The following is a 25802-nucleotide window of genomic DNA, read 5'->3' on the forward strand; positions in this document are numbered from 1 at the left end:
CAGGCAACTGAGCTGCCCTTTTTAAAAAAAAAAAAAATATATAATTTGACCATAAAACCTACAGTAAAATTACAGGAAATGACGTGCCAGTGTTTTACATTAAAATCTGCATTCGTTGTTTATACAGTACTTTACTAAAAAACACTTTATTTGTGTTTAAAAAAAGTGCCAGTTTATTACCGTAAAAAAAGGTTGTTTTATATATATATATTTATATATATATCTTTTTTTATGTATTTATTTATTTATTTATTTTTTATTGTACCACTTTTATATTTACAGTAAAAGTTTGGCAACTGACCTGCCCTTTTTTTTTTTTTTGATTTAATTTGACCATAAAACCTACAGTAAAATTACAGGAAATGACGTGCCAGTGTTTTATAGTAACATCTGCATTTGTTGTTTATACAGTACTTTACTGAAAATTAAAAAACACTTTATTTTTGTTTAAAAAAAATGCCAGTTTATTACCGTAAAAAGGGGTTGTTTTATATATATATATATATATATATATATATATATATATATATATATATATATATATATATATATATATAATTTTTTTTTGTACCACTTTTATTTTTACAGTAAAAGTCAGGCAACTGAGCTGCCCTTTTAAAAAAAATAAATAATATAATTTGACCATAAAACCTACAGTAAAATTACAGGAAATGACGTGCCAGTGTTTTACATTAAAATCTGCATTCGTTGTTTATACAGTACTTTACTAAAAAACACTTTATTTGTGTTTAAAAAAAGTGCCAGTTTATTACCGTAAAAAAAGGTTGTTTTATATATATATATTTATATATATATCTTTTTTTATGTATTTATTTATTTTTTTTATTTTTTATTGTACCACTTTTATATTTACAGTAAAAGTTTGGCAACTGACCTGCCCTTTTTTTTTTTTTAATTTGATTTAATTTGACCATAAAGCCTACAGTAAAATTACAGGAAATGACCTGCCAGTGTTTTACAGTAACATCTGCATTTGTTGTTTATACAGTACTTTACTGAAAATTAAAAAACACTTAATTTTTGTTTAAAAAAAAATGCCAGTTCATTACCGTAATAAAGGGTTGTTTTATATATATATATATATATATTTATATATATATATATATATATTTATATATATATTTTTTTAAATTTTTTTATTTTTTTATTGTACCACTTTTATATTTACAGTAAAAGTTTGGCAACTGAGCTGCCCTTTTTTTTTTTTAATTTGATTTAATTTGACCATAAAACCTACAGTAAAATGACAGGAAATGACGTGCCAGTGTTTTACAGTAACATCTGCATTTGTTGTTTGTACAGTACTTTACTGAAAATTAAAAAAACACATTATTTTTGTTTAAAAAAATGCCAGTTTATTACCGTAAAAAAGGGTTGTTTTATACATATATATATATTTTTTTTTATTGTACCACTTTTATATTTACAGTAAAATTTCGGCAACTGAACTGCCCTTTTTTTTTTTTTATTTAATTTAATTAGACCATAAAACCTACAGTTATTGTTCTTACAGTGCTATACTGTAGTTTTAAAAAGTTTAATTTTTTAGGTAAAATGACAGGAAACCACATGCCAGTGTTTTTAAAAAATCTAAATAATACTTTATTTTAATATTTACATTAGCCAGTTTTTACCGTAAAAAAATGGTTTTATTATTATTATTTTTTAAAAATTTTACTACTTTTATTTTTACAGTAAAATTCTGGCTTTTTTTCCGGAGGTGTGCAAATAATCGAATCCTCACGTGCGGCCTTCAAGCGCAGGATGTGCGCAGCAATGGTGTCGCCAGATAAGTCGCGGGGAGGACCAGGCGGATGTGGTCCAGCTGCAAATTGAGCGCTGCGACCTCCAAGTCAAGCGTTTGTGCGGTGAGATGGTTTCCGGAAGAGAATCCGCATTCTAACGTGCGCTGGACCTTCCGGGGGCGTGTGGCCACGAGTCAACGATAGCAGCGCCGCTGAAGAACTTTAAGAACTTTGCCACGTCGTCTCGCTCGCTTTCACCCCCGGCAACAAACCCTTCTCTATTTTTTACTGAAAAAACAGGATTATTATTAATAAATGTAATATTTCCATACTTCCCCACCTTCATGAGGCATTTAATTAAACACTTAAAGCCCACTAAACATGAAATGACAACCAATAAGTAGCCTTAAGTGTGTTGAGTGCTATGGTTGTCACCCGGCCACTACAACAGATCCACTACCTGGAAAAACTGAATCAGTTCCTGGTTATTTTTAATGAAACCACGACCAAACTGGGTCCACTTGGTAGTCGCAGTTTCGACCAATAGCTGTGTCGTTAGCATTTATTTAAAAATTTGTATCGATTTTTACAACATATTAAAATAATATGGTGCTAAACGGTACACATTTTTGGTAATTTTATGTGTCATTACACGTTATTTGTTTGTTAGTAAAACATTTTTAATGCAATATTTAAAAATGAGCCGATGAAACATCTTGTTTTATCGAAACATTTTAGTCTCATTCCAACGCTGTTGCACTTCCAACACATTAGATGGCAGTATTGCATATATTGTTATATTGCGCCCTACAAAGTGTTGATACTGTAAGTTCATTTTTGTATTTTAAATCGAAATTCTAATAAACCATTTTTTTTTCAATTTACATTCATGAAAATAAAATTTAATAACCTAAACAAACATTGACCGAATTAATCAACGACTATTCGTTAAATATGTTCCAATTTACCTGTTTTTTGCCAAGACTTGTCTCTCACTATGATATCAAATCAAACTTTATGTGTAAAGTATTTTTCATACATAAAGGAAAGGCAACGCAAAGTACTTTACAAACTTAAAAACAATACCCCGATGACCCAGATTGCCCATTATCGCACACACACAAATTGAGCCAATGCAGACATTTTAAAACTGGTGTAATGTGAACCCACCTTTTGATCTTTGTCAATCTGAAAGATAAGAAAATGCAATACAGTAAAAACATTTATAAACCATAAGAACACCCTTAAAATTGAGCCACTGCAGATACTTTAAAACTTTTGTAATGTGAGCCCACCTTTTGGTCTTTGTCAGCTGAAAGATAAGAAGTCCCAATACCGTAAAAAAAGATTTATAAACCATAAGAAGACCCTTAAAATTGAGCCAATGCAGAGACTTTAAAACTTGTGTAATGTGAGCCCGTCTTTTGGTCTTTGTCAGCTGAAAGATAAGAAGACCAAATACTATATAACATTACAAACCATTAGAAGACCCTTAAAATTGAGCCAATGCAGAGATTTTAAAACTGCTGTAATGTGTCATTTTGGTCTTCATCAGCTGAAAGATAAGAAGACCCAATACTATATAACATTATAAACCATTAGAAGACCCTTAGAATTGAGCCAATGCAGAGATTTTAAAACTGGTGTAATGTGAGCCCGCGTTTTGGTCTTTGTTAGCTGAAAGATGAGAAGGCCAAATACCGTAAAAAAACACACGTATAAACCGTAAGAAGACCCTTAAAATTGAGCCAATGCAGAGACTTTAAAACTTGTGTAATGTGAGCCCACCTTTTGGTCTTTGCCAGCTGAAAGATAAGAAGACTAAATACTATATAACATTACAAACCATTAGAAGACCCTTACAATTGAGCCAATGCAGAGATTTTAAAACTGGTGTAATGTGAGCCCATGTTTTGGTCTTTGTTAGCTGAAAGATGAGAAGGACCAAAACCGCAAAAAACAAAACAAATTATAAGCCATAAGAAGACCTTTAAAATTGAGCCAATGCAGACATTTTAAAACTGCTGTAATGTGTCATTTTGGTCTTCATCAGCTGAAAGATAAGAAGACACAATACTATACAACATTATAAACCATTAGAAGACCCTTAGAATTGAGCCAATACAGAGATTTTAAAACTGGTGTAATGTGAGCCCGCGTTTTGGTCTTTGTTAGCTGAAAGATGAGAAGGCCAAATACCATAAAAAAACACACGTATAAACCTAAGAAGACCCTTAAAATTGAGCCAATGCAGAGACTTTAAAACGTGTGTAATGTGAGCCCGCCTTTTGGTCTTTGTCAGCTGAACGATAAGAAGGCCCTACACTGCAAAAAAAAAAACATTAATAAACCATAAGAAGACCTTTAAAATTGAGCCAATGCAGACTTTTTAAAACTGGTGTAATGTGAGCCCGACTTTTGTTTTTTGTCAGCTGATAGACAAGAAGGCTCAATACCTTAAAAAAACATTGTAAACCATTAGAAGACACTAAGACTTGAGCCAATGGAGAGATTTTAAAACTGGAGTAATGTGAGCCTGCCTTTTGGTCTTTGTTAGCTCAAAGATACAGTAATAAAAAACATTATAAACCATTACAAAACCCTTAGTATTGAGCCACTGCAGAAATTTTATAATTGGTGTAATGTGAGCCCGCCTTTTGGTCCTTGTCAGCTGAAAGACAAGAAGGCCTAATACCTTAAAAAAAACATTCTAAACCATTAGAAGAACCTTAGAATTGAGCCAATGTAGAGATTTTAAAACTGGAGTAATGTGAGCCCGACTTTTGGTCTTTGTCAGCTGAAAGATAAGAAGGCCAAATGCCGTAAAAAACATTGTAAACCATCAGAAGACCCTTAAAATTGAGCCAATGCAGAGACTTTAAAACGTGTCTAATGTGAGCCCGCCTTTTGGTCTTTGTCAGCTGAAAGACAAGAAAGGCCCAATACCGTAAAAAAACATTGTAAACCATTTAGAAGATCCTTAGAATTGAAACAATGTGGATTTTTTTTTAAAACTGGAGTAATGTGAGCCCGTCTTTTGGTCTTTGTTAACTCAAAGATAAGAATGCCCAATACCGTAATAAAAAAGATTATAAACCATTACAAAACCCTTTGTATTGAGCCACTGCAGAAATTTTTAAAATTTGTGTAATGTGAGCCCGCCTTTTGGTCTTTGTCAGCTGAAAGACAAGAAGGCCCAATACCGTAAAAAAAAAAACATTTATAAACCATAAGTAGACCTTTAAAATTGAGTCAATGCAGACCTTTGAAAATTTGTGTAATGTGAGCCCGCCTTTTGGTCTTTGTCAGCTGAAAGACAAGAAGGCCCAATACCTTAAAAAAAACATTGTAAACCATTAGAAGAACCTTAGAATTGAGCCAATGTAGAGATTCTAAAACTGGAGTAATGTGAGCCCGCCTTTTGGTCTTTGTCAGCTGAAAGACAAGAAAGGCCCAATACCTTAAAAAACATTGTAAACCATTAGAAGACCCTTAAAATTGAGCCAATGCAGAGATTTTAAAACTGGTGTAGTGTGAAACTGCGTTTTGGTCTTTGTTAGCTGAAAGATAAGAAGAACAAATACCGAACAAACATTTATAAACCATAAGAAAACCTTTAAAATTGAGCCAATGCAGACCTTTTAAGACCAGTGTAATGTGAGCCCGCCTTTTGGTCTTTGTCAGCTGAAAGATAAGAAGGCCCAATACCGTAAAACAATTGTAAACCATTTAGAAGACCCTTAGAATTGAACCAATGTGGATTTTTTAAAACTGGTGTAATGTGAGCCCGCCTTTTGGTCTTTGTTAGCTCAAAAATACCGTAATAAAAAACATTATAAACCATTACAAAACCCTTAGAATTGAGCCACTGCAGAAATGTAAAAAATTGTGTAATGTGAGCATGCCTTTTGGTCTTTGTTAGCTCAAAAATACCGTAATAAAAAACATTATAAACCATTACAAAACCCTTAGTATTGAGCCACTGCAGAAATGTAAAAAATTGTGTAATGTGAGCATGCCTTTTGGTCTTTGTTAGCTCAAAAATACCGTAATAAAAAACATTATAAACCATTACAAAACCCTTAGTATTGAGCCACTGCAGAAATGTAAAAAATTGTGTAATGTGAGCATGCCTTTTGGTCCTTGTCAGCTAAAAGACCAGAATGCCCAATACCGTAAAAAAAAAAAAAAAAAACAGTTATAAACCATAAGAAGACTTTTAAAATTGAGTCAATGCAGACCTTTTAAAACTGGTGTAATGTGAGCCTGCCTTTTGGTCTTTGTCAGCTGAAAGACAAGAAGGCCCAATACCATAAAAAAAACATTTATAAACCATAAGAAGACCTTTAAAATTGAGCCAATGCAGACATTTTAAAACTGGTGTAATGTGAGCCCGCCTTTTGGTCTTTGTCAGCTGAAAGATAAAAAGGCCCAATACGGTAAAAAAATTGTAAACCATTTAGAAGACACTTAGAATTGAACCAATGTGGATTTTTTAAAACTGGTGTAATGTGAGCCCGCCTTTTGGTCTTTGTTAGCTCAAAGATACAGTAATAAAAAACATTATAAACCATTACAAAACCCTTAATATTGAGCCACTGCAGAAATTTTAAAATTGGTGTAATGCGAGCCCGCCTTTTGGTCTTTGTCAGCTGAAAGACCAGAAGGCCCAATGCCGTAAAAAACAAAAAACAAAAAACATTTATAAACCATAAGTAGACCTTTAAAATTGAGCCAATGCAGACCTTTTAAAACTGGTGTAATGTGAGCCCGCCTTTTGGTCTTTGTCAGCTGAAAGACAAGAAGGCCCAATACCTTGAAAAAACATTGTAAACCATTCAAAGACCCTTAGAATTGAGCCAATGAGGAGATTTTAAAACTGGTGTAATGTGAGCCCGCCTTCTGGTCTTTGTCAGGACATGCGCCTCTGAATTTTGGAGTAGTCGTAAAGGTGCAATAACCTTTTTAGGACGACCAGAAAGCAGGGCGTCACAAGAATCTCTACAAACCTGTAATAAAAGAATTGGGCGAACTTTGGCTATTTTCTAAAGATGATAAAATCTTATTTTTGTTATATTTTTTTATTGTGGTATAGAATTAAGGTCAGAGTCCACACCCACGCCCGGATTTTCCACTTGGACTGATGGACTTTAAGACAATGATTGTAGTTTGGCTATGCCAAGTGGAATCATATAAATATCACAAAGAACCGGACCTAGACTGAAGTGAACTACGTGATGGACTGAAGTGTTCCGCTGTACTAAGACCAAGAGCGAAGCTAAAACCGGTCCTGCTATTTGTGGATCCCCTTGGTGTATAAGTCCCTGGCAATTAAAGGACTCTTCTTGGTCTTCTTGTAGATCCTCCTGCAGGGCAGGAACCCCGGCGTGGTTTGGGAGTACACGCTGCCCCGCGCCGAGAGGAAGCCCGACTACAACTGGGGCGTGGTGCGCTCCGACTGTTCCGCTCCATGTGCCGGAGGTGAGCTCGGGTTTGGGTGTGAGGTCTCAGCGTTTGTCTTTTTGAGGGCTAGCCCTGGGATTGGGATGGACGACTTTTACGTCCGGAACCTTCCCCACCCCCGGGAGCTTCTCCTGGTATCGGTCTGGGTGCAGGGTGGTTTGTTTTCCTGTTTCACATTCTTGCGAGCGAAAAGAGATTGTTGTTGTTGTGGCACTCCTGGGGAGAACCAGACCGAGTTCACGAACCCATTGACCCATCGGGACAAGAGAAAAAAAACTATAAAAAACCACGAAATATGTGGCAACAGACTCCGAATAAGTCTTTATACTTGAAAATAAAGCGATCTAGTCTTCAACCCAAACAACTAAGACGACATCCAGAAGAAGTCAGAACGTATTCTAACATGTAAAAAAATCTGGCTAGCAATGCAGCTAATGGTAGCAATCATTTTTTCCCCGTTTTATTTGGGTAAGCACTCCGTTTATGTCGAAGTAGCTCGTCTTCAAATTCCACATTTGCAGCTTCAGTCTGCACCAACGTTTCCCCCTCTTCTTCGCAATCACTTCTGGAAGCAGTAGTTCATCCTCTGTATATTCAGCTTAAAAAAAAAAGATACGGTTATGAATCCTCATTTGTCCGAAAACGGAACCATTAAAAACATTTCTATACCATAAGAAGGCCCCTAAAATCGAGCCAATTTAGAGATTTTAAAACTTGTGTAATGTGAGCCCCCTTTTGGTCTTTGTCAGCTGAAAGATAAGAAGGCCCTACACCGCAAAAAAAAAGAACATTAATAAACTATAAGAAGACCTTTAAAATTGAGCCAATGCAGACCTTTTAAAACTGGTGTAATGTGAGCCCGCCTTCTGGTCTCCAACCGGACCTGACGTCACGTGCCGGGCAGCTAACGAAATGTGGCACCGTTTGATTTTACACGACTCGGAACCGTTAAAAAAACATTTCTATACCATAAGAAGACCCTTAAAATTGAGCCAATTTAGAGATTTTAAAACTGGTGTAATGTGAGCCCGCCTTTTGGTCTTTGTCAGCTGAAAGATAAGAAGGCCCTACACCGCAAAAAAACCAAAACATTAATAAACCATAAGAAGACCTTTAAAATTGAGCCTATGCAGACCTGTTAAAACTGGTGTAATGTGAGCCCGCCTTCTGGTCTCCAACCGGGCCTGATGTCACGTACCAGGCAGCTGTCGAAATGTGGCACTGTTTGATTTTACATGACTCGGAACCGTTAAAAAAACATTTCTATACCATAAGAAGACGCTTAAAATCGAGCCAATTTAGAGATTTTAAAACTTGTGTAATGTGAGCCCGCCTTCTGGTCTCCAACCGGACCTGACGTCACGTGCCAGGCAGCTATCGAAATGTGGCACTGTTTGATTTTACATGACTGGGAACCGTTAAAAAACATTTCTATACCATGAGAAGACCCTTAAAATCGAGCCAATTTAGAGATTTTAAAACTGGTGTAATGTGAGCCCGCCTTCTGGTCTCCAACCGGACCTGACGTCACGTGACAGGCAGCTATCGAAATGTGGCACCGTTTGATTTTACATGACTCGGAACCGTTAAAAAACATTTCTATACCATAAGAAGACCCTTAAAATCGAGCCAATTTAGAGATTTTAAAACTGGTGTAATGTGAGCCCGCCTTTTGGTCTTTGTCAGCTGAAAGATAAGAAGGCCCTACACCGCAAAAAAAAAACAACATTAATAAACCATAAGAAGACTTTTAAAATTGAGCCAATGCATACCTTTTAAAACTGGTGTAATGTGAGCCCGCCTTCTGGTCTCCAACCGGACCTGACGTCACGTGCCGGGCAGCTATCGAAATGTGGCACCGTTTGATTTTACATCACTCGGAACCGTTAAAAAAACATTTCAATACCATAAAAAGACCCTTAAAATCGAGCCAATTTAGAGATTTTAAAACTTGTGTAATGTGAGCCCGCCTTCTGGTCTCCAACCTGACCTGAGGTCATGTGCCAGGCAGCTATCGAAATGTGGCACTGTTTGATTTTACATGACTGGGAACCGTTAAAAAACATTTCTATACCATGAGAAGACCCTTAAAATCGAGCCAATTTAGAGATTTTAAAACTGGTGTAATGTGAATCCACCTTCTGGTCTCCAACCGGACCTGACGTCATGTGCCAGGCAGCTATCGAAATGTGGCACCGTTTGATTTTACATGACTCGGAACCGTTAAAAAAACATTTCTATACCATAAGAAGACCCTTAAAATCGAGCCAATTTAGAGATTTTAAAACTGGTGTAATGTGAATCCACCTTCTGGTCTCCAACCGGACCTGACGTCACGTGCCAGGCAACTATCGAAATGTGGCACCGTTTGATTTTACATGACTCGGAACCGTTAAAAAAACATTTCTATACCATAAGAAGACCCTTAAAATCGAGCCAATTTAGAGATTTTAAAACTGGTGTAATGTGAGTCCACCTTCTGGTCTCCAACCGGACCTGACGTCACGTGCCAGGCAGCTATCGAAATGTGGCACTGTTTCATTTTACATGACTCGGAACCGTTAAAAAAACATTTCTATACCATAAGAAGACCCTTAAAATTGAGCCAATTTAGAGATTTTAAAACTGGTGTAATGTGAGCCCGCCTTCTGGTCTCCAACCGGACCTGACGTCACGTGCCAGGCAGCTATCGAAATGTGGCACTGTTTCATTTTACATGACTCGGAACCGTTAAAAAAACATTTCTATACCATAAGAAGACCCTTAAAATCGAGCCAATTTAGAAATTTTAAAACTGGTGTAATGTGAGCCCGCCTTCTGGTCTCCAACTGAACCTGAAGTAGTGGTTTTGTATAGTAAAATCATACAAATATAATTTAATTTATATTTGTTAATTTATGTTTATACTTATTATATTTATATTTATTATATTTAATATAAATAAAACAACAAGGGAAGTATCCAACACTTGTCTTTTGGAAACTAAATCTGTACAGCAGATACAGATCATCTACATCACAGGAGTCAAACTCAAGTCTCAGGGGCCAAATGTGGCCCTCCACATTATTTTATGCCTGGAAATAATATGCATTAATAAAATTCTTTATTGTTCTAAATGTATTTGTTCTTTCCCTTTTGACATTAAAAATCATGTACCGCACACGATTGCATATCTTTTAAAATGCAATATTATCAAAATCTAAATATTAAACATTATATTACCGTGTAGTCCAAAAATGGTTGTAATAAAGATAAATACTGTGCTTGAATATCTGCTTGACTTAAGATTTCAAAACAAAGTATCAATCAAATTGTAGAGTGTAAAATTGACAACAGATTTTACGGATAAATGCCGCCGACTTAAGTTTTTTTTACTGTAATATCAACTTTGGTAGTGTTTTTTGGGTTGCCATAAACAGTACGACACTAAAACACACAAAAAAAAACATTAAAACAGCGAGATTTTATGTTAAATAAAAAACAAAAACCCCATTAAAACAACACAATTTTATGGTTAAAAAAAACAACTGGCAACTCTATTTTACCGCTAAAAACAGTGGTATTGTTTCTCCATTCCGTTACAGTTATTCAATTTTTTTATATGCTGTAAAAAAAACAAAAACAGTTTTTTTTACTGCAAAAAAAACAAAAACAGTTTTTTTTACTGCAAAAAAAATTCTGGTGACTGAGCCGCCAGTTTTAAAGTAAACATTTAAATATTTTTTCGTAGCTTATTGTCAGGTTCAAACACTGAAGACAGCTATTAACACAGACAAGAAGCAAGGAATCATGCAGAGGACAGAGTTCAATTTGGCTCAGTTGAGTGGAGTCGGTTTTTTGGGCAGTACTGTAGTTACAAATCCAAACTACGATATATATATATATATATATATATATATATATATATATATATATATATATATATAATACATATATATATATATATATATATTACTCATTGTTAAAAGCAGCCAATAACTGCGATGTGGCCCTTAATGAAAACCAGTTTGACACCCCTCATCTACATCCAAAATATGATTTGTCTGAGTTGCTGGACAGGAGGGATTAGAAAAAAAATTAAAACAAAATATATATATATATTTGCTTTTAAATACATTTTTGCAATCAATTATGAATCGTTACGAGTAAAAACCGTGATTCGTTTGAAATGTTTTCATTTATTTTTTGGCATGTTTTAATCTCCAGCGGGTTCGACCTTCTCTCTGGGCTCTCCATTACGCCGAGAAACGCGCAAAACCTAAATATCGCAACAAAAAACCGGTAACGGACATACCGATGTTTCCAAAAACTATCGCTAAAACCATTTTGCGCTCGTTTCGATATAGATTTCGAAAATGCGGCTTTTATTTTGCGAAAAACTGCAATGAAAACGCAGCTTTGAAAGGAGCTGTGAGGCCAAATGCTGCTGCTCGAGTCCGGACTAGAACCGGGAAATTCGACCATATTAGTCCGGTGCCTAGGTCACTACACTGGCTTCCTGTCGCTCAGAGGACGGACTTTTCATGGTCTCCGACCCGTGAACCATCTCCAGCTCTGAGAACCCCCGGGAGCGGTCGCCACCTGGTACCTAGAACCAGGACCAAACGTTCAGTTTGACTCTTTGTTCGGTAGTTTGCGGGGGTGACTTTAATACTGTGTCTGAATCTTCCCTGCAGGTCGTATCTCCACCAAGGCCATTTGTCTGCAGGACCAGAAAGTCCAAGTCAACTCCAGCATGTGCGACCCGCTCACCAGACCTACCCTGGGATCTCAGCTCTGCAACACCCAGCCCTGCCCGGCATAGTAAGTGTGTGTGTGTGTGTGTGTGTGTGTGTGTGTGTGTGTGTGTGTGTGTTTGCCGGGGCTAGCAAAAGGGGGACCTATTTGAACGTCGCGCAGTTTCGCATAATATTTGCATAAATTAAACAAGAACATGGACCACGAGCCAAAGAGGGGTACCATTTACATTTGGAGCGATACGATACCAAAACCTGGTAGGTGGGAATCGATACTAGTACTCAGCGGTACCAATTTTCCAAATATCCCGCGAATAGTTAGATTAACAAAATGTGTACCTTATTGTATTTTTTTAATTTCTTATTACACTGTGTACTTTTGCTCTTTTTCCTGACTTTTTGCGAGCTAAGAAAAAACACAAAGGCTTCTGTTTTGTTTGATCAGCCCTTTTACTGCCCTGTTACAAACACTGTTTGGAAACAATTGACAACATTTACAGAATATTTCTGTGTAAATAACTAATATCACAACCTATATATCTGCGACTTATACATGGAAAAATATTGTTTTTCTCGTAAAATTTAGTGGAAAATATGGTAATGGTTAAACGCTGAAATTTTGATACCAATAATAAAACAATTTGCCACTTATAAGTTACAGTTAGCATTAAGATGTAACATCTGCTTGTAGCGTTTTAAAAACAAATATCTAAATATCCCGCGCATACTTACATTTGCACACATTTTGTACACAATTTTATTTTTTTTTCTAATTAGATTGCGTAATTTTGCTCTTTTTCCTGACATTTTGCCAGCTATCAAAAAACACAATAACAATGACTTATGTTTTGTTTGATTAGCCATTTTACTGCCTTGTTACAAACACTGTTTGGAAAATATTAAGGTATACAAATAATATTTCTGTGTAAATAACTATTTTCACAACCTATATATCTGCGACTTATATATGGAAAAATATTATTTTTCTCGTAAAATTTAGTAGAAAATACGATCATGGGAAAAAGCTGACATTTTGATACCAATAATAAAACAAATTGCCACTTATAAGTTACAGTTAGCATTAAGATTTGATATGTAACATCTGCTTGTAGCGTTTTAAAAACAAATATCTAAATATCCCGCGCATACTTACATTTGCAGACATTTTGTACACAATTTTATTATTTTTTCTAATTAGATTGCGAATTTTTGCTTTTTTTCCTGACATTTTGCGACCTATCAAAAAACACAATGACAATGACTTATGTTTTGTTTGATCAGCTGTTTTACTGCCCTGTTACAAACACTGCTTGGAAACAATTAAGGTATACAAATAATATTTCTGTGTAAATAAGACGTTTCAAAACCTAAACATCTGTGGATTATTGTCAGGTGCGACTTATATATGGAAAATTTAGTGGGTGTGGCTTATATGTGTCGTCTGGAAAACACAATAATGAGAAAAAGCTGAAATTTTGATACCAATAATAAAACAATTGGTCACTTATAACTTACAGCTAGCATGTTTGTTGCATTTGAAAAAAACAAATAGCTAAATATCCCGCACATGCTTAGATTTATACATTTTTTTTACAATTTTTTTTTTGTTATTAAATGGCATATTTTTGCACTTTTTTCTGACCATTTGCGGCCTAACAAAAAACACAATGACAATGACTTCTGTTTTGTTTGATCAGCCGTTTTACTGCCGCTGCGACTTATCGTCAGGTGCGGCTTACATACGGAAAAATATTGTTTTCCCTCATGAAATTTAGTGGGCGGGGCTTATGTACCAGTGCGCTCTTTCGTCTGGAAAATATGGTAATGAGAAAAAGCCGAAATTTTGATACCAATAATAAAACAAGTTGTCACCTATAACTTACAGCTAGTATGTTTGTTGCATTTGAAAAAAACTAATATCTAAATATCACGCGCATGTCTAGATTTAAACATTTTTTAAACAATTTTTGTTTAGTTTTCTTATTAAATGGCATATTTTTGCTCTTTTTTCTGACCATTTGCGGGCTAACAAAAAAACACAATGACAATGACTTCTGTTTTGTTTGATCAGCCGTTTTACTGCCGCTGCGACTTGTAGTCAGGTGCGGCTTATATACGGAAAAATATTGTTTTTCTCATGAAATTAAGTGGGCGGGGCTTATGTACCAGTGCGCTCTTTCGTCTGGAAAATATGGTAATGAGAAAAAGCTGACATTTTGATACCAATAATAAAACAATTTGTCGCTTATAACTTACAGCTAGCATGTTTGTTGCATTTGAAAAAAACAAATAGCTAAATATCCCCAAATGTTTATATTTACACATTTTTTAAACAATTTTTGTTTTTTTTTCTTATTAAATGGCGTATTTTTGCTCTTTTTTCTGACCCTTTGCGGGCTAACAAAAGAGACGACGACGGTGACTTCTGTTTTGTTTGATCCGCCGTTTTACTGCCGCTGCGACTTATAGTCAGGTGCGGCTTTATATACAGAAAAATATAGTTTTTTCTCATGAAATTAAGTGGGCGGGGCTTATGTACCAGTACGCCCTTTCGTCTGGAAAATATGGTAATGAGAAAAAGCCGACATTTTGATACCAATAATAAAACAATTTGTCGCTTATAACTTACAGCTAGCATGTTTGTTGCATTTGAAAAAAACAAATAGATAAATATCCCCAAATGTTTATATTTACACATTTTTTAAACAATTTTTGTTTTGTTTTCTTATTAAATGGCGTATTTTTGCACTTTTTTCTGACCCTTTGCGGGCTAACAAAAGAGACGACGACGGTGACTTCTGTTTTGTTTGATCAGCCGTTTTACTGCCGCTGCGACTTATAGTCAGGTGCGGCTTTATATACAGAAAAATAAAGTTTTTTCTCATGAAATTAAGTGGGCGGGGCTTATGTACCAGTACGCCCTTTCGTCTGGAAAATATGGTAATGAGAAAAAGCTGACATTTTGATACCAATAATAAAACAATTTGTCACTAATAACTTACAGCTAGCATGTTTGTTGCATTTGAAAAAAACAAATAGCTAAATATCCCCAAATGTTTATATTTACACATTGTTTAAACCATTTTTGTTTTTTCTTCTTATTAAATGGCGTATTTTTGCTCTTTTTTCTTCTGACCCTTTGCGGGCTAACAAAAGAGACAACGGCGTTGACTTCTGTTTTGTTTGATCCGCCGTTTTACTGCCGCTGCGACTTATAGTCAGGTGCGGCTTTATATACGGAAAAATATAGTTTTTTCTCATGAAATTAAGTGGGCGGAGCTTATGTACCAGTACGCCCTTTCGTCTGGAAAATATGGTAATGAGAAAAAGCCGACATTTTGATACCAATAATAAAACAATTTGTCGCTTATAACTTACAGCTAGCATGTTTGTTGCATTTGAAAAAACAAATAGCTAAATATCCCCAAATGTTTATATTTACACATTTTTTAAACAATTTTTGTTTTGTTTTCTTATTAAATGGCGTATTTTTGCTCTTTTTTCTGACCCTTTGCGGGCTAACAAAAGAGACAACGACGGTGACTTCTGTTTTGTTTGATCAGCCGTTTTACTGTCGCTGCGACTTATAGTCAGGTGCGGCTTTATATACGGAAAAATATAGTTTTTTCTCATGAAATTAAGTGGGCGAGGCTTATGTACCAGTACGCCCTTTCGTCTGGAAAATATGGTAATGAGGAAAAGCTGAAATTTTGATACCAATAATAAAATAATCAGTCACTTATAACTTACAGCTAGCATGTTTGTTGCGTTTGAAAGAATACAAATAGCTAAATATCCTGCGCATGCTTGGATTTACACATTTTTTCACACTTTTTATTTTCTTATTAAACGGCATATTTTTGCTCTTTTTTCTGACCATTTGCGGGCTAACAAAAAAAATACAATGACAATGACTTCTGTTTTGTTTGATCAGTCGTTTTACTGCCGCTGCGACTTATACTCAGGTGCGGCTTATATATGGAAAAATATAGTTTTTTATCATGGAATTTAGTGGGCGGGGCTTATGTACCAGTGCGCTCTTTCATCTGGAAAATATGGTAATAAGAAAAAGCTGAAATTTTGATGCCAAAAATAAAACAATTTATAACTTACAGCTAGCACGTTTGTTGCATTTGAAAAAAACAAATAGCTAAATATCCCAAATGTTTATATTTACACATTTTTTGTTTTGTTTTCTTATTAAATGGCGTATTTTTGCACTTTTTTCTGACCCTTTGCGGGCTAACAAAAGAGACGACGGTGACTTCTGTTTTGTTTGATCCGCCGTTTTACTACCGGTGCGGTTTATATATGGAAAAATATAGTTTTTCTTATAAAATTTTGTGGGCGGGGCTTATAAATAGCTTATAGATTTAAACATTTTGTGCAAACCCAAACATTTTTTGTTCTTATTACGTTACTCTTTTTCCTGACATTTTTTACCAGTTTTTTTTTTCTAACAACAAGTTGCAGGCTAACAAAACTGGAGCTGGGGGCCACAAATGGCCCTCGGGCCACACTTTGGACACTGGCGGCTTACAGTGTAATATTTGTGGAGGTTTTAAACAGCAAAGTTTTCTTTTATTCCATAATAACTTAAATGAAAGTTGTGTTTAGAGACTGAACAAACTGCTCCGTAGATGCACCTCGCTCCCTTTCAAAGGCTTCAGTGCAAGTTTCAACAAGACCCGATAAGAGGCCTTAGTCCCGGGTGGTGGTTTACATCCGTGCTTTGGGGTCAGGGAGGAAAGCGGCCGCCACTTCAGCTAATGTTCCAATTATGCCTGCCGCGTCCAAACCGCCGCGGCCAAAATAGAAACGCAGCACGCCCGCGTGGGATGTTGAGGATGTTGAGGATGTTGTCGCGTCGCCCGCCGCCGAGGAGGAGGAAGGCGGCTGCAAACAAGTCCAAGTCCAAGCCAAAGAACTATCGCTTACACGTCCCAACACTCGGCCTCTGTTTCTCGCCAACGTTCCCACCACCCGAGACGCCGTTTCCTGTCTCTAATCCGTCACAAGCATTTCTCTTATCTTGGCCAGCGATATGAAACACTACCCCCCCCCCCCCCCCCCTTCCTTCATTTGGACCCTCAAACCTCCATAGATATTACACTGTAAGCCATGGGTGTCCAAAGTGCGGCCCAGGGGCCATTTGTGGCCCCCGGCTCCAGTTTTCTTAGCCCGCAACCTGTAAAAATGTCAGCAAAAAGAGCAAACATACGCAATATAAGAAGAAAAACGAATATAAATTGTGTACAAAATGTGTATATATATATATATATATATATACTATATAGTACATACATTAATGTAGTAATATAGTATATATATTATACTATATATATATATATATATATATATATATATATATATATATATACATATATATATATATATATAGTATATACATTAATGTAGTAATATAGTATATAGATTATACTATATATATATATATATATACATATATATATATATATATATACTATATAGTATACACATTAATGTAGTAATATAGTATATACATTATACTATATATATATATATATATATATATATATATATATACATATATATATATATATATATATATATATATATATATATATATATATATATATATATATATAATACTATTCAAAATTACTTAATATGAATTAAACAAAAAATACAATATATATATATATATATATAATACTATCAAAAATATGTAGAAATATTGCTGAAAAAAAAATATTATACTTTATAGTATATATATTAATATAGTATACATATTATACTGTATATACACACACACACACACACACACACACACACACATATATATATATATATATATATATATATATATATATATATATATATATTGTCTGTCTATCTGTGTTGGCCCTGCGATGAGGTGGCGACTTGTCCAGGGTGTACCCCGCCTTCTGCCCGATTGTAGCTGAGATAGGCGCCAGCGCCCCCCGCGACCCCGAAAGGGAATAAGCGGTAGAAAATGGATGGATGGATATATATACATATATATATATATATAAAATACTATTCAAAATATGTAGAAATATTGCTTGAAATAAATTAAAACAAACAAAAAATGTTATATATATATATATATATTTATATATATACTGTATATGTATGTATATTAATAAATTCATCAAAATTATATAAAAAAATCTGAAAATGTAAATATCTGTAAAAAAAAAAAACAACTAACAAAAACACTCCAACACAAATGGAGGTTCTCCGTAAAAATCTCAGTTGATAAACATAAAGAAAAAAATTGAAATGATAACAATAAAACATTTTTTGAAAATGTATTTAAATTAATAAAAAAATACAAATTTTGAAAATTTAAATATCTGTAAAAAAAATAATTTTTTAAAATACTTTATCACAGATGGAGGTTCTCAGTGGGAATCTTGCTTGAAAAAAAAAAAAAAAAAAGTAAGTACAAATTAAAAAAAAAAATAAAGAATAAGAATAACAAATAAATACAAATAAAATTAAAACGTCTGAAAATGTAAATATCTTCAACACAGACTGAAGTTCTCAGTAGGAATCCTGCTTGAAATAAATGAAGAAAAAAAATGACAAATAAAATAAAATACATTCACAAAAATAAACAATTAAAAATAATAACAAAAAATAAACACAAATTATATTAAAAGGGTTGAAAATGTAATTATCTGTAAAAAAAACCAAACAACAACAGTAGAAATCTTGCTTTATATAAATGAAAAAAAAAATACAATTAAATAAATTAAAAATATATAAATCAAAAATAATAATGCTATCCATCCATCCATCCATTTTCTACCGCTTATTCCCTTTCGGGGTCGCGGGAGGCGCTTGCGCCTATCTCAGCTACAATCGGGCGGAAGGCAGGGTACACCCTGGACAAGTCGCCACCTCATCGCAGATAATAATGCTAAATGAATTAAAAAAAAAACACTCAAGACAGGTTCTAAGTGGAAGAGAATGTACAAATTGTGAAGGTAAAAAGCCAACGTTGTGACGTCCTTCAGCTGGTGGACCGGAGCCTGGGGGTCCTGCAGCCGCTCGTGTGGTGGGGGCCAGCAGGGCAGAAGTCTGCGCTGCATGAGGAAGGTCACCTACCAACGAGAGGAGGGGGCCCCTCACTCCCTCTGCCCCGTCATCTCACCTGCTCAGGTGCAGCCCTGCAACACCCTGGCCTGCCCGCCGGACTGGAACACTGGATCCTGGTCTCAGGTACTTTTCACCTCCAAACACATTTTTATTATCTTTATTATTATTATTATTATTATAATTATTATTATTATTGGCCCACTTATTTATAATTGTTCAAACTCAATTATACACTGCATGACTTTAATGGACGTTATTTGCAGCTAAATTGAGTTTTAATAACATATTTTAAATAATGTTTCGTATTTTGACATACATACAGATAAAATAGTTGCAATATTTTAAAGTAAAGTGACAAAAAAAAGGCTTAATCGAAGACTTCAAAATAAAAGGACTTTAGACGGTCACAGGCTTTTATTCTAAATGCTCTGCCGCCATCTAGTGGACATGTTATAAACTGACAGATCCAAAAAGTAGACAAATAAATAGTCTATTTTCCAGTACAAAATTAAATATGTTTTAGATATAAATCAGAATATAATAACAGTAAATTTAGTAACACTCAAACGACAGGATATGACTAATGATAATTATTTAAAAATAAAAAAGTAGTTGCTTGTATAGCATTTTTCTATTTTTGATTTACTCAAAGTGCTTTATGTGCTGTATTACATTTATTAATAAATCAATTAAATATGACAATTAAAAAGGATTGACTCTTTCATTTATATACATTGTTTGTTATAAATATTACATAATTCAATAATATTTTTGTATTAAATGGGATTAACATCAAAATAAAATAATAGTGAAATGTAGTAATATTCACACTACTTTATAATACATTTGTTTTTCAAAAATAAATAGAAAAATCTCTTAACTATTTTTACTGTATCTATTTATTTCAATATGCTACTCAGTAAAATATAACCAATAATAATACCAATCATCCTCAAAAGGTTCAGAGAATCTGGACATATCACTGCACGTAAGCCATGATATTACGCAACTTCCATCCCTCAATTTGTATCGCGTCAAAAACGAACATCAGTGTGTAAATGATATCACCACATGGGCTTAGGAACACTTCAGAAAACCACTGTCAGTAACTACAATTATTCGCTACATATGTAAGTGCGAGTTAAAACTCCACTCCGCAAAGCCACAGCCATTTGTCAACAACACCCAGAAACGCCGCCGGCTTGGCTGGGCCCGGGCTCACCTAAGATGGACTGATGCAAAGTGGAAAGGGGTTCTGTGGTCTCACCAGTCCATATTTCGAATTGTATTTGGAAACTGTGGAAAAGAACCATACCTATGTGTGATGGTATGGGGGTGCATTAGTGCCCAAGGCATGGGTAACTTACACATCTGTGAAGGCACCATTAATGCTGAAAGGCCCATACAGGTTTTGGAACAACATATGCTGCCATCTAAGCAACGTTATCACGGACGCCCCTGCTTATTTCAGCAAGAAGAGGCCAAGCCACATGTTACAACAGCGTGGCTTCAAAGTACAAGAGGGCCGTTGCTGGACCGGCCTGCCTGTAGTCCAGACCGGTCTTCCATGGAAAATGTGTGGTGCAAAATATATATATATATATATATATATATATATATATATATATATATATATATATATATATATATATATATATATATATATATATATATATATATATATATATATATATATATATATATATATATATATTTATATATATATATATATATATATATATATATATATATATATATATATATAATATGTTAGATCCACTATGGACTGGACTCTAACACTATTATGTTAGATCCACTATGGACTGGACTCTCACTATTATGTTAGATCCACTATGGACTGGACTCTAACACTATTATGTTGGATCCACTATGGACTGGACTCCCACTATTATGTTGGATCCACTATGGACTGGACTCTCACTATTATGTTAGATCCACTATGGACTGGACTCTCACTATTATGTTGGATCCACTATGGACTGGACTCTCACTATTATGTTAGATCCACTACGGACTGGACTCTCACTATTATGTTAGATCCACTATGGACTGGACTCCCACTATTATGTTGGATCCACTATAGACTGGACTCTCACACTATTATGTTAGATCCACTATGGACTGGACTCTCACACTATTATGTCAGATCCACTATGGACTGGTCTCTCACTATTATGTTAGATCCACTACGGACTGGACTCTCACTATTATGTTAGATCCACTATGGACTGGACTCCCACTATTATGTTAGATCCACTATGGACTTGACTCCCACTATTATGTTGGATCCACTATGGACTGGACTCTCACTATTATGTTAGATCCACTATGGACTGAACTCTAACACTATTATATTAGATCCACTATGGACTGGACTCCCACTATTATGTTGGATCCACTATGGACTGGACTCTCACTATTATGTTAGATCCACTATGGACTGGACTCTCACTATTATGTTGGATCCACTATGGACTGGACTCTCACTATTATGTTAGATCCACTACGGACTGGACTCTCACTATTATGTTAGATCCACTATGGACTGGACTCCCACTATTATGTTGGATCCACTATGGACTGGACTCCCACTATTATGTTGGATCCACTATAGACTGGACTCTCACACTATTATGTCAGATCCACTATGGACTGGACTCTCACACTATTATGTTAGATCCACTATGGACTGGTCTCTCACTATTATGTTGGATCCACTCTGGACTGGACTCTCACTATTATGTTGGATCCACTATGGACTGGACTCTCACTATTATGTTAGATCCACTACGGACTGGACTCTCACTATTATGTTGGATCCGCGATGGACTGGACACTCACTAATATGTCGGATCCACTATAGACTGGACTCTCACACTATTATGTCAGATCCACTATGGACTGGACTCTCACACTATTATGTTAGATCCACTATGGACTGGACTCTCACACTATTATGTTAGATCCACTATGGACTGGACTCTCACACTATTATGTCAGATCCATTATGGACTGGACTCTCACTATTATGTTGGATCCACTATGGACTGGAATCTCACTATTATGTTAAATCCACTATGGACTGGACTCTAACACTATTATGTTATATCCACTATGGACTGGACTCTCACTATTATGTTAAATCCACTATGGACTGGACTCTCACTATTATGTTAGATCCACTATGGACAGGACTCTCACACTATTATGTCAGATCCAGTATGGACTGGACTCTCTGGACTACAGGCAGGCCGGTCCAGTACCCACCCTCTTTTACTTTGTAGCCACGCTGTTGTAATATGTGGCTGGGCATCGTCTTGCTGAAATAAGCAGGGGCGTCCATGACTACATATTATATATAAATGTATTTATATATAATATGTATACGTAAGGTTCTGCCTCGCCTACTCTCCACCAACCCAAACACCTGTCTAACTTCTGACCCCGGTCCCAGTGCTCCAAGACGTGCGGCCGCGGACTCAGAAAGCGCAGCGTGTTCTGCCAGGGCGGCGACCCCGGGGCCAGCAGGACGGCGGTGGTGCCGGACAGCATGTGCAGGCAGCACCAGCGGCCCAAAGCCCAGGAGACCTGCGTGCTGCGCCGGTGCCCCAAGAACGACCGGCTCCAGTGGCTTCCCGCTTCCTGGGGAGAGGTGAGCACTTCCTGCTAACTATTTCTTTGTCAAAATAAAAATAAACGCCGCAATTTTTCGTACTCATATATTAGCCGCACCTGACTATAAAGCTGCGGATATATCCTATTTTTTAAATGTTTATTTACATACCTTAATTGTTTCCAAACAGTGTCTGTAACAGGGCAGTAAAACAGCTGGCTAAACAAAACATAAGTCAGCTAAACAGACTCAATAACTCCACAGTGACATTTTGCTGAGGAATTTGTGAAAATGATACAATACAAAACAAATGCCATTGTAAGGTAGCGATGCTAACACGTTGCTTGTTAACTTGTTAGCATGATGACGCTACCTTTGTTACATCCCTATAGCACATACAAATATGCATGAAAACACTCCTACAGACATCACACATTGGAAGGTTTAGTAAGCAAGAATTGTTTTAGTTATATTCTAAAACTTACAAACTTTGTTTGGAGGAACGAATGAAGAATCGAAACATGTAGGTACGCTATGGACGGCTAAAAGAAAAAAAAAATATGATGAAAAAAATATATAACAATGAAGAAAAATAAAAGTATTTTTATCAATATGGTTAGCCGAGAAACATCCATAAATTAGCTGCTCCTTTTTATAAGCCGCAGGGTGCAAAGTGTAGGAAAAACGTAGGGGGCTTATAGCTAGCATATTAGCTAACTGCGCTGGTTTTGTTGGATCACGATAACACGTACAAATATGCATGAAAACACTCTTACAGACATCAACAAGAGGAATGTTTTAGTATATAAGAATTGTTTTAGTTATATTTTAAAATTTACAAACGTTGTTTGGAGGAACGAATGAAGAATTGAAACATGTAGGTACGCTATGGACGGCTAAAAGAGAAAAAAATATGATGAAAAAAAAAACATAATGCAAAAAAAATAAAAGTATTTTTATCAATATGGTTAGTCAAGAAACATCAGTAAATTAGCTGCTCCTTTTTATAAGCCGCAGGGTGCAAAGTGTAGAAAAAAGTAGGGGCTTATAGTTAGCATATTAGCTAACGGCGCTGGTTTTGTTCGATCACGATAACACGCACAAGTATGCATGAAAACACTCCTACAGACATCACACATTGGAAGGTTTAGTAAGCCAGAATTGTTTTAGTTATATTGTAAAACTTACAAACGTTTGGAGGAACGAATGAAGAATTGAAACGTGTAGTTACGCTATGGACAGCTAAAAGAAAAAAAAATATGATGAAAAAAATATACAACAATGAAGAAAAATAAAAGTATTTTTATCAATATGGTTAGCCAAGAAACATCAGTAAATTAGCTGCTCCTTTTTATAAGCCGCAGGGTGCAAAGTGTAGAAAAAAGTAGGGGCTTATAGTTAGCATATTAGCTAACGGCGCTGGTTTTGTTCGATCACGATAACACGCACAAGTATGAATGAAAACACTCCTACAGACATCACACATTGGAAGGTTTAGTAAGCCAGAATTGTTTTAGTTGTATTCTAAAACTTACAAACGTTGTTTGGAGGAATGAACGAAGAATCCCTATGTGTAGTTACGCTATGGATGGCTAGAAGAACGGCAGTCCGGTTGAAGGAAAAATTATATTAATAATGACAGGACACTGAAGAAAGATACAATTATTTTTATCGATACTGTCAGCCAGGAAAAATCCATAAATTAGCCGCTCCGTTTTATAAGCCGCAGGGTTCAAAGTGTAGGAAAAAAGTAGGGGCTTATAGTTAGCATATCAGCTAATGCTAACAACGCTATCTTTGCTACATTTTGATAGCACGTACAAATATGCATGAAAACACTCCTACGGACATCACACATGGGACGGTTTAGTAAGCAAGAATTGTTGTAGTTATATTGTATGAAAAAAGTAGGGGCTTATAGTTAGCTTATTAGCTAACGACGCTAGTTTTTTTTTTATATTACGATAGCACATGCAAATATGCATGAAAACACTCCTACAGACATCACACTAGGAATGGTTTAGTACGTAAGAATTATTTTAGTTACATCGTAAAACTTACAAACGTTGTTTGGAGGGATGAATGAAGAATTTCTATGTGTAGTTACGCCATGGATGGCTAGAAGAACGGCAGTCCGGTTGAAGGAAAAAATTATATTAATAATGAAAGGACACTGAAGAAAAATACAATTATTTTTATCAATACCGTCAGCAAGGAAAAATCCATAAATTATCCGCTCCGTTTTATAAGCCGCAGGGTTCAAAGTGTAGGAAAAAAGTAGGGGCTCATAGTTAGCATATCAGCTAATGCTAACAACGCTATCTTTGCCACATTTTGATAGCATGTACAAATATGTATGAAAACAGTCCTACAGACATCACACATGGGACGGTTTAGTAAGCAAGATTTTTTTTAGTTATATTGTATGAAAAAAGTAGGGGCTTATAGTTAGCTTATTAGCTAACAACGCTAGTTTTTTTTTATATTACGATAGCACATACAAATATGCATGAAAACACTCCTACAGACATCACACTAGGAATGGTTTAGTAAGCCAGAATTATTTTAGTTACATTGTAAAACTTACAAACGTTGTTTGGAGGAATGAACGAAGAATCCCTATGTGTAGTTACGCTATGGATGGCTAGAAGAACGGCAGTCCGGTTGAAGGAAAAATTATATTAATAATGACAGGACACTGAAGAAAGATACAATTATTTTTATCGATACTGTCAGCCAGGAAAAATCCATAAATTAGCCGCTCCGTTTTATAAGCCGCAGGGTTCAAAGTGTAGGAAAAAAGTAGGGGCTCATAGTTAGCATATCAGCTAATGCTAACAACACTATCTTTGCTACATTTTGATAGCACGTACAAATATGCATGAAAAAACTCCTACGGACATCACACATGGGACGGTTTAGTAAGCAAGAATTGTTGTAGTTATATTGTATGAAAAAAGTAGGGGCTTATAGTTAGCTTATTAGCTAACGACGCTAGTTTTTTTTTTATATTACGATAGCACATGCAAATATGCATGAAAACACTCCTACAGAAATCACACTAGTAATGGTTTAGTACGTAAGAATTATTTTAGT

The 25802-nt window shown here is 35.4% G+C and overlaps 1 protein-coding gene across 1 annotated transcript in view; it reads left to right on the forward strand.

Moving 5' to 3' along the window:
- The window catches only part of LOC133548270 (A disintegrin and metalloproteinase with thrombospondin motifs 18-like), a 199595-nt gene that overhangs the window by 157471 nt on the left and 16322 nt on the right, over positions 1–25802 (forward strand). The window contains exons 17-20 of the mRNA XM_061893586.1: positions 7127–7247; positions 11906–12032; positions 18991–19195; positions 22548–22745. Coding sequence (XP_061749570.1) covers positions 7127–7247; positions 11906–12032; positions 18991–19195; positions 22548–22745 — 651 coding nt within the window. The remainder of the gene's footprint in view (positions 1–7126; positions 7248–11905; positions 12033–18990; positions 19196–22547; positions 22746–25802) is intronic.

Source organism: Nerophis ophidion, linkage group LG02 (assembly GCF_033978795.1).
Source record: "Nerophis ophidion isolate RoL-2023_Sa linkage group LG02, RoL_Noph_v1.0, whole genome shotgun sequence".
NCBI classification, from domain to species: Eukaryota; Metazoa; Chordata; class Actinopteri; order Syngnathiformes; family Syngnathidae; genus Nerophis; species Nerophis ophidion.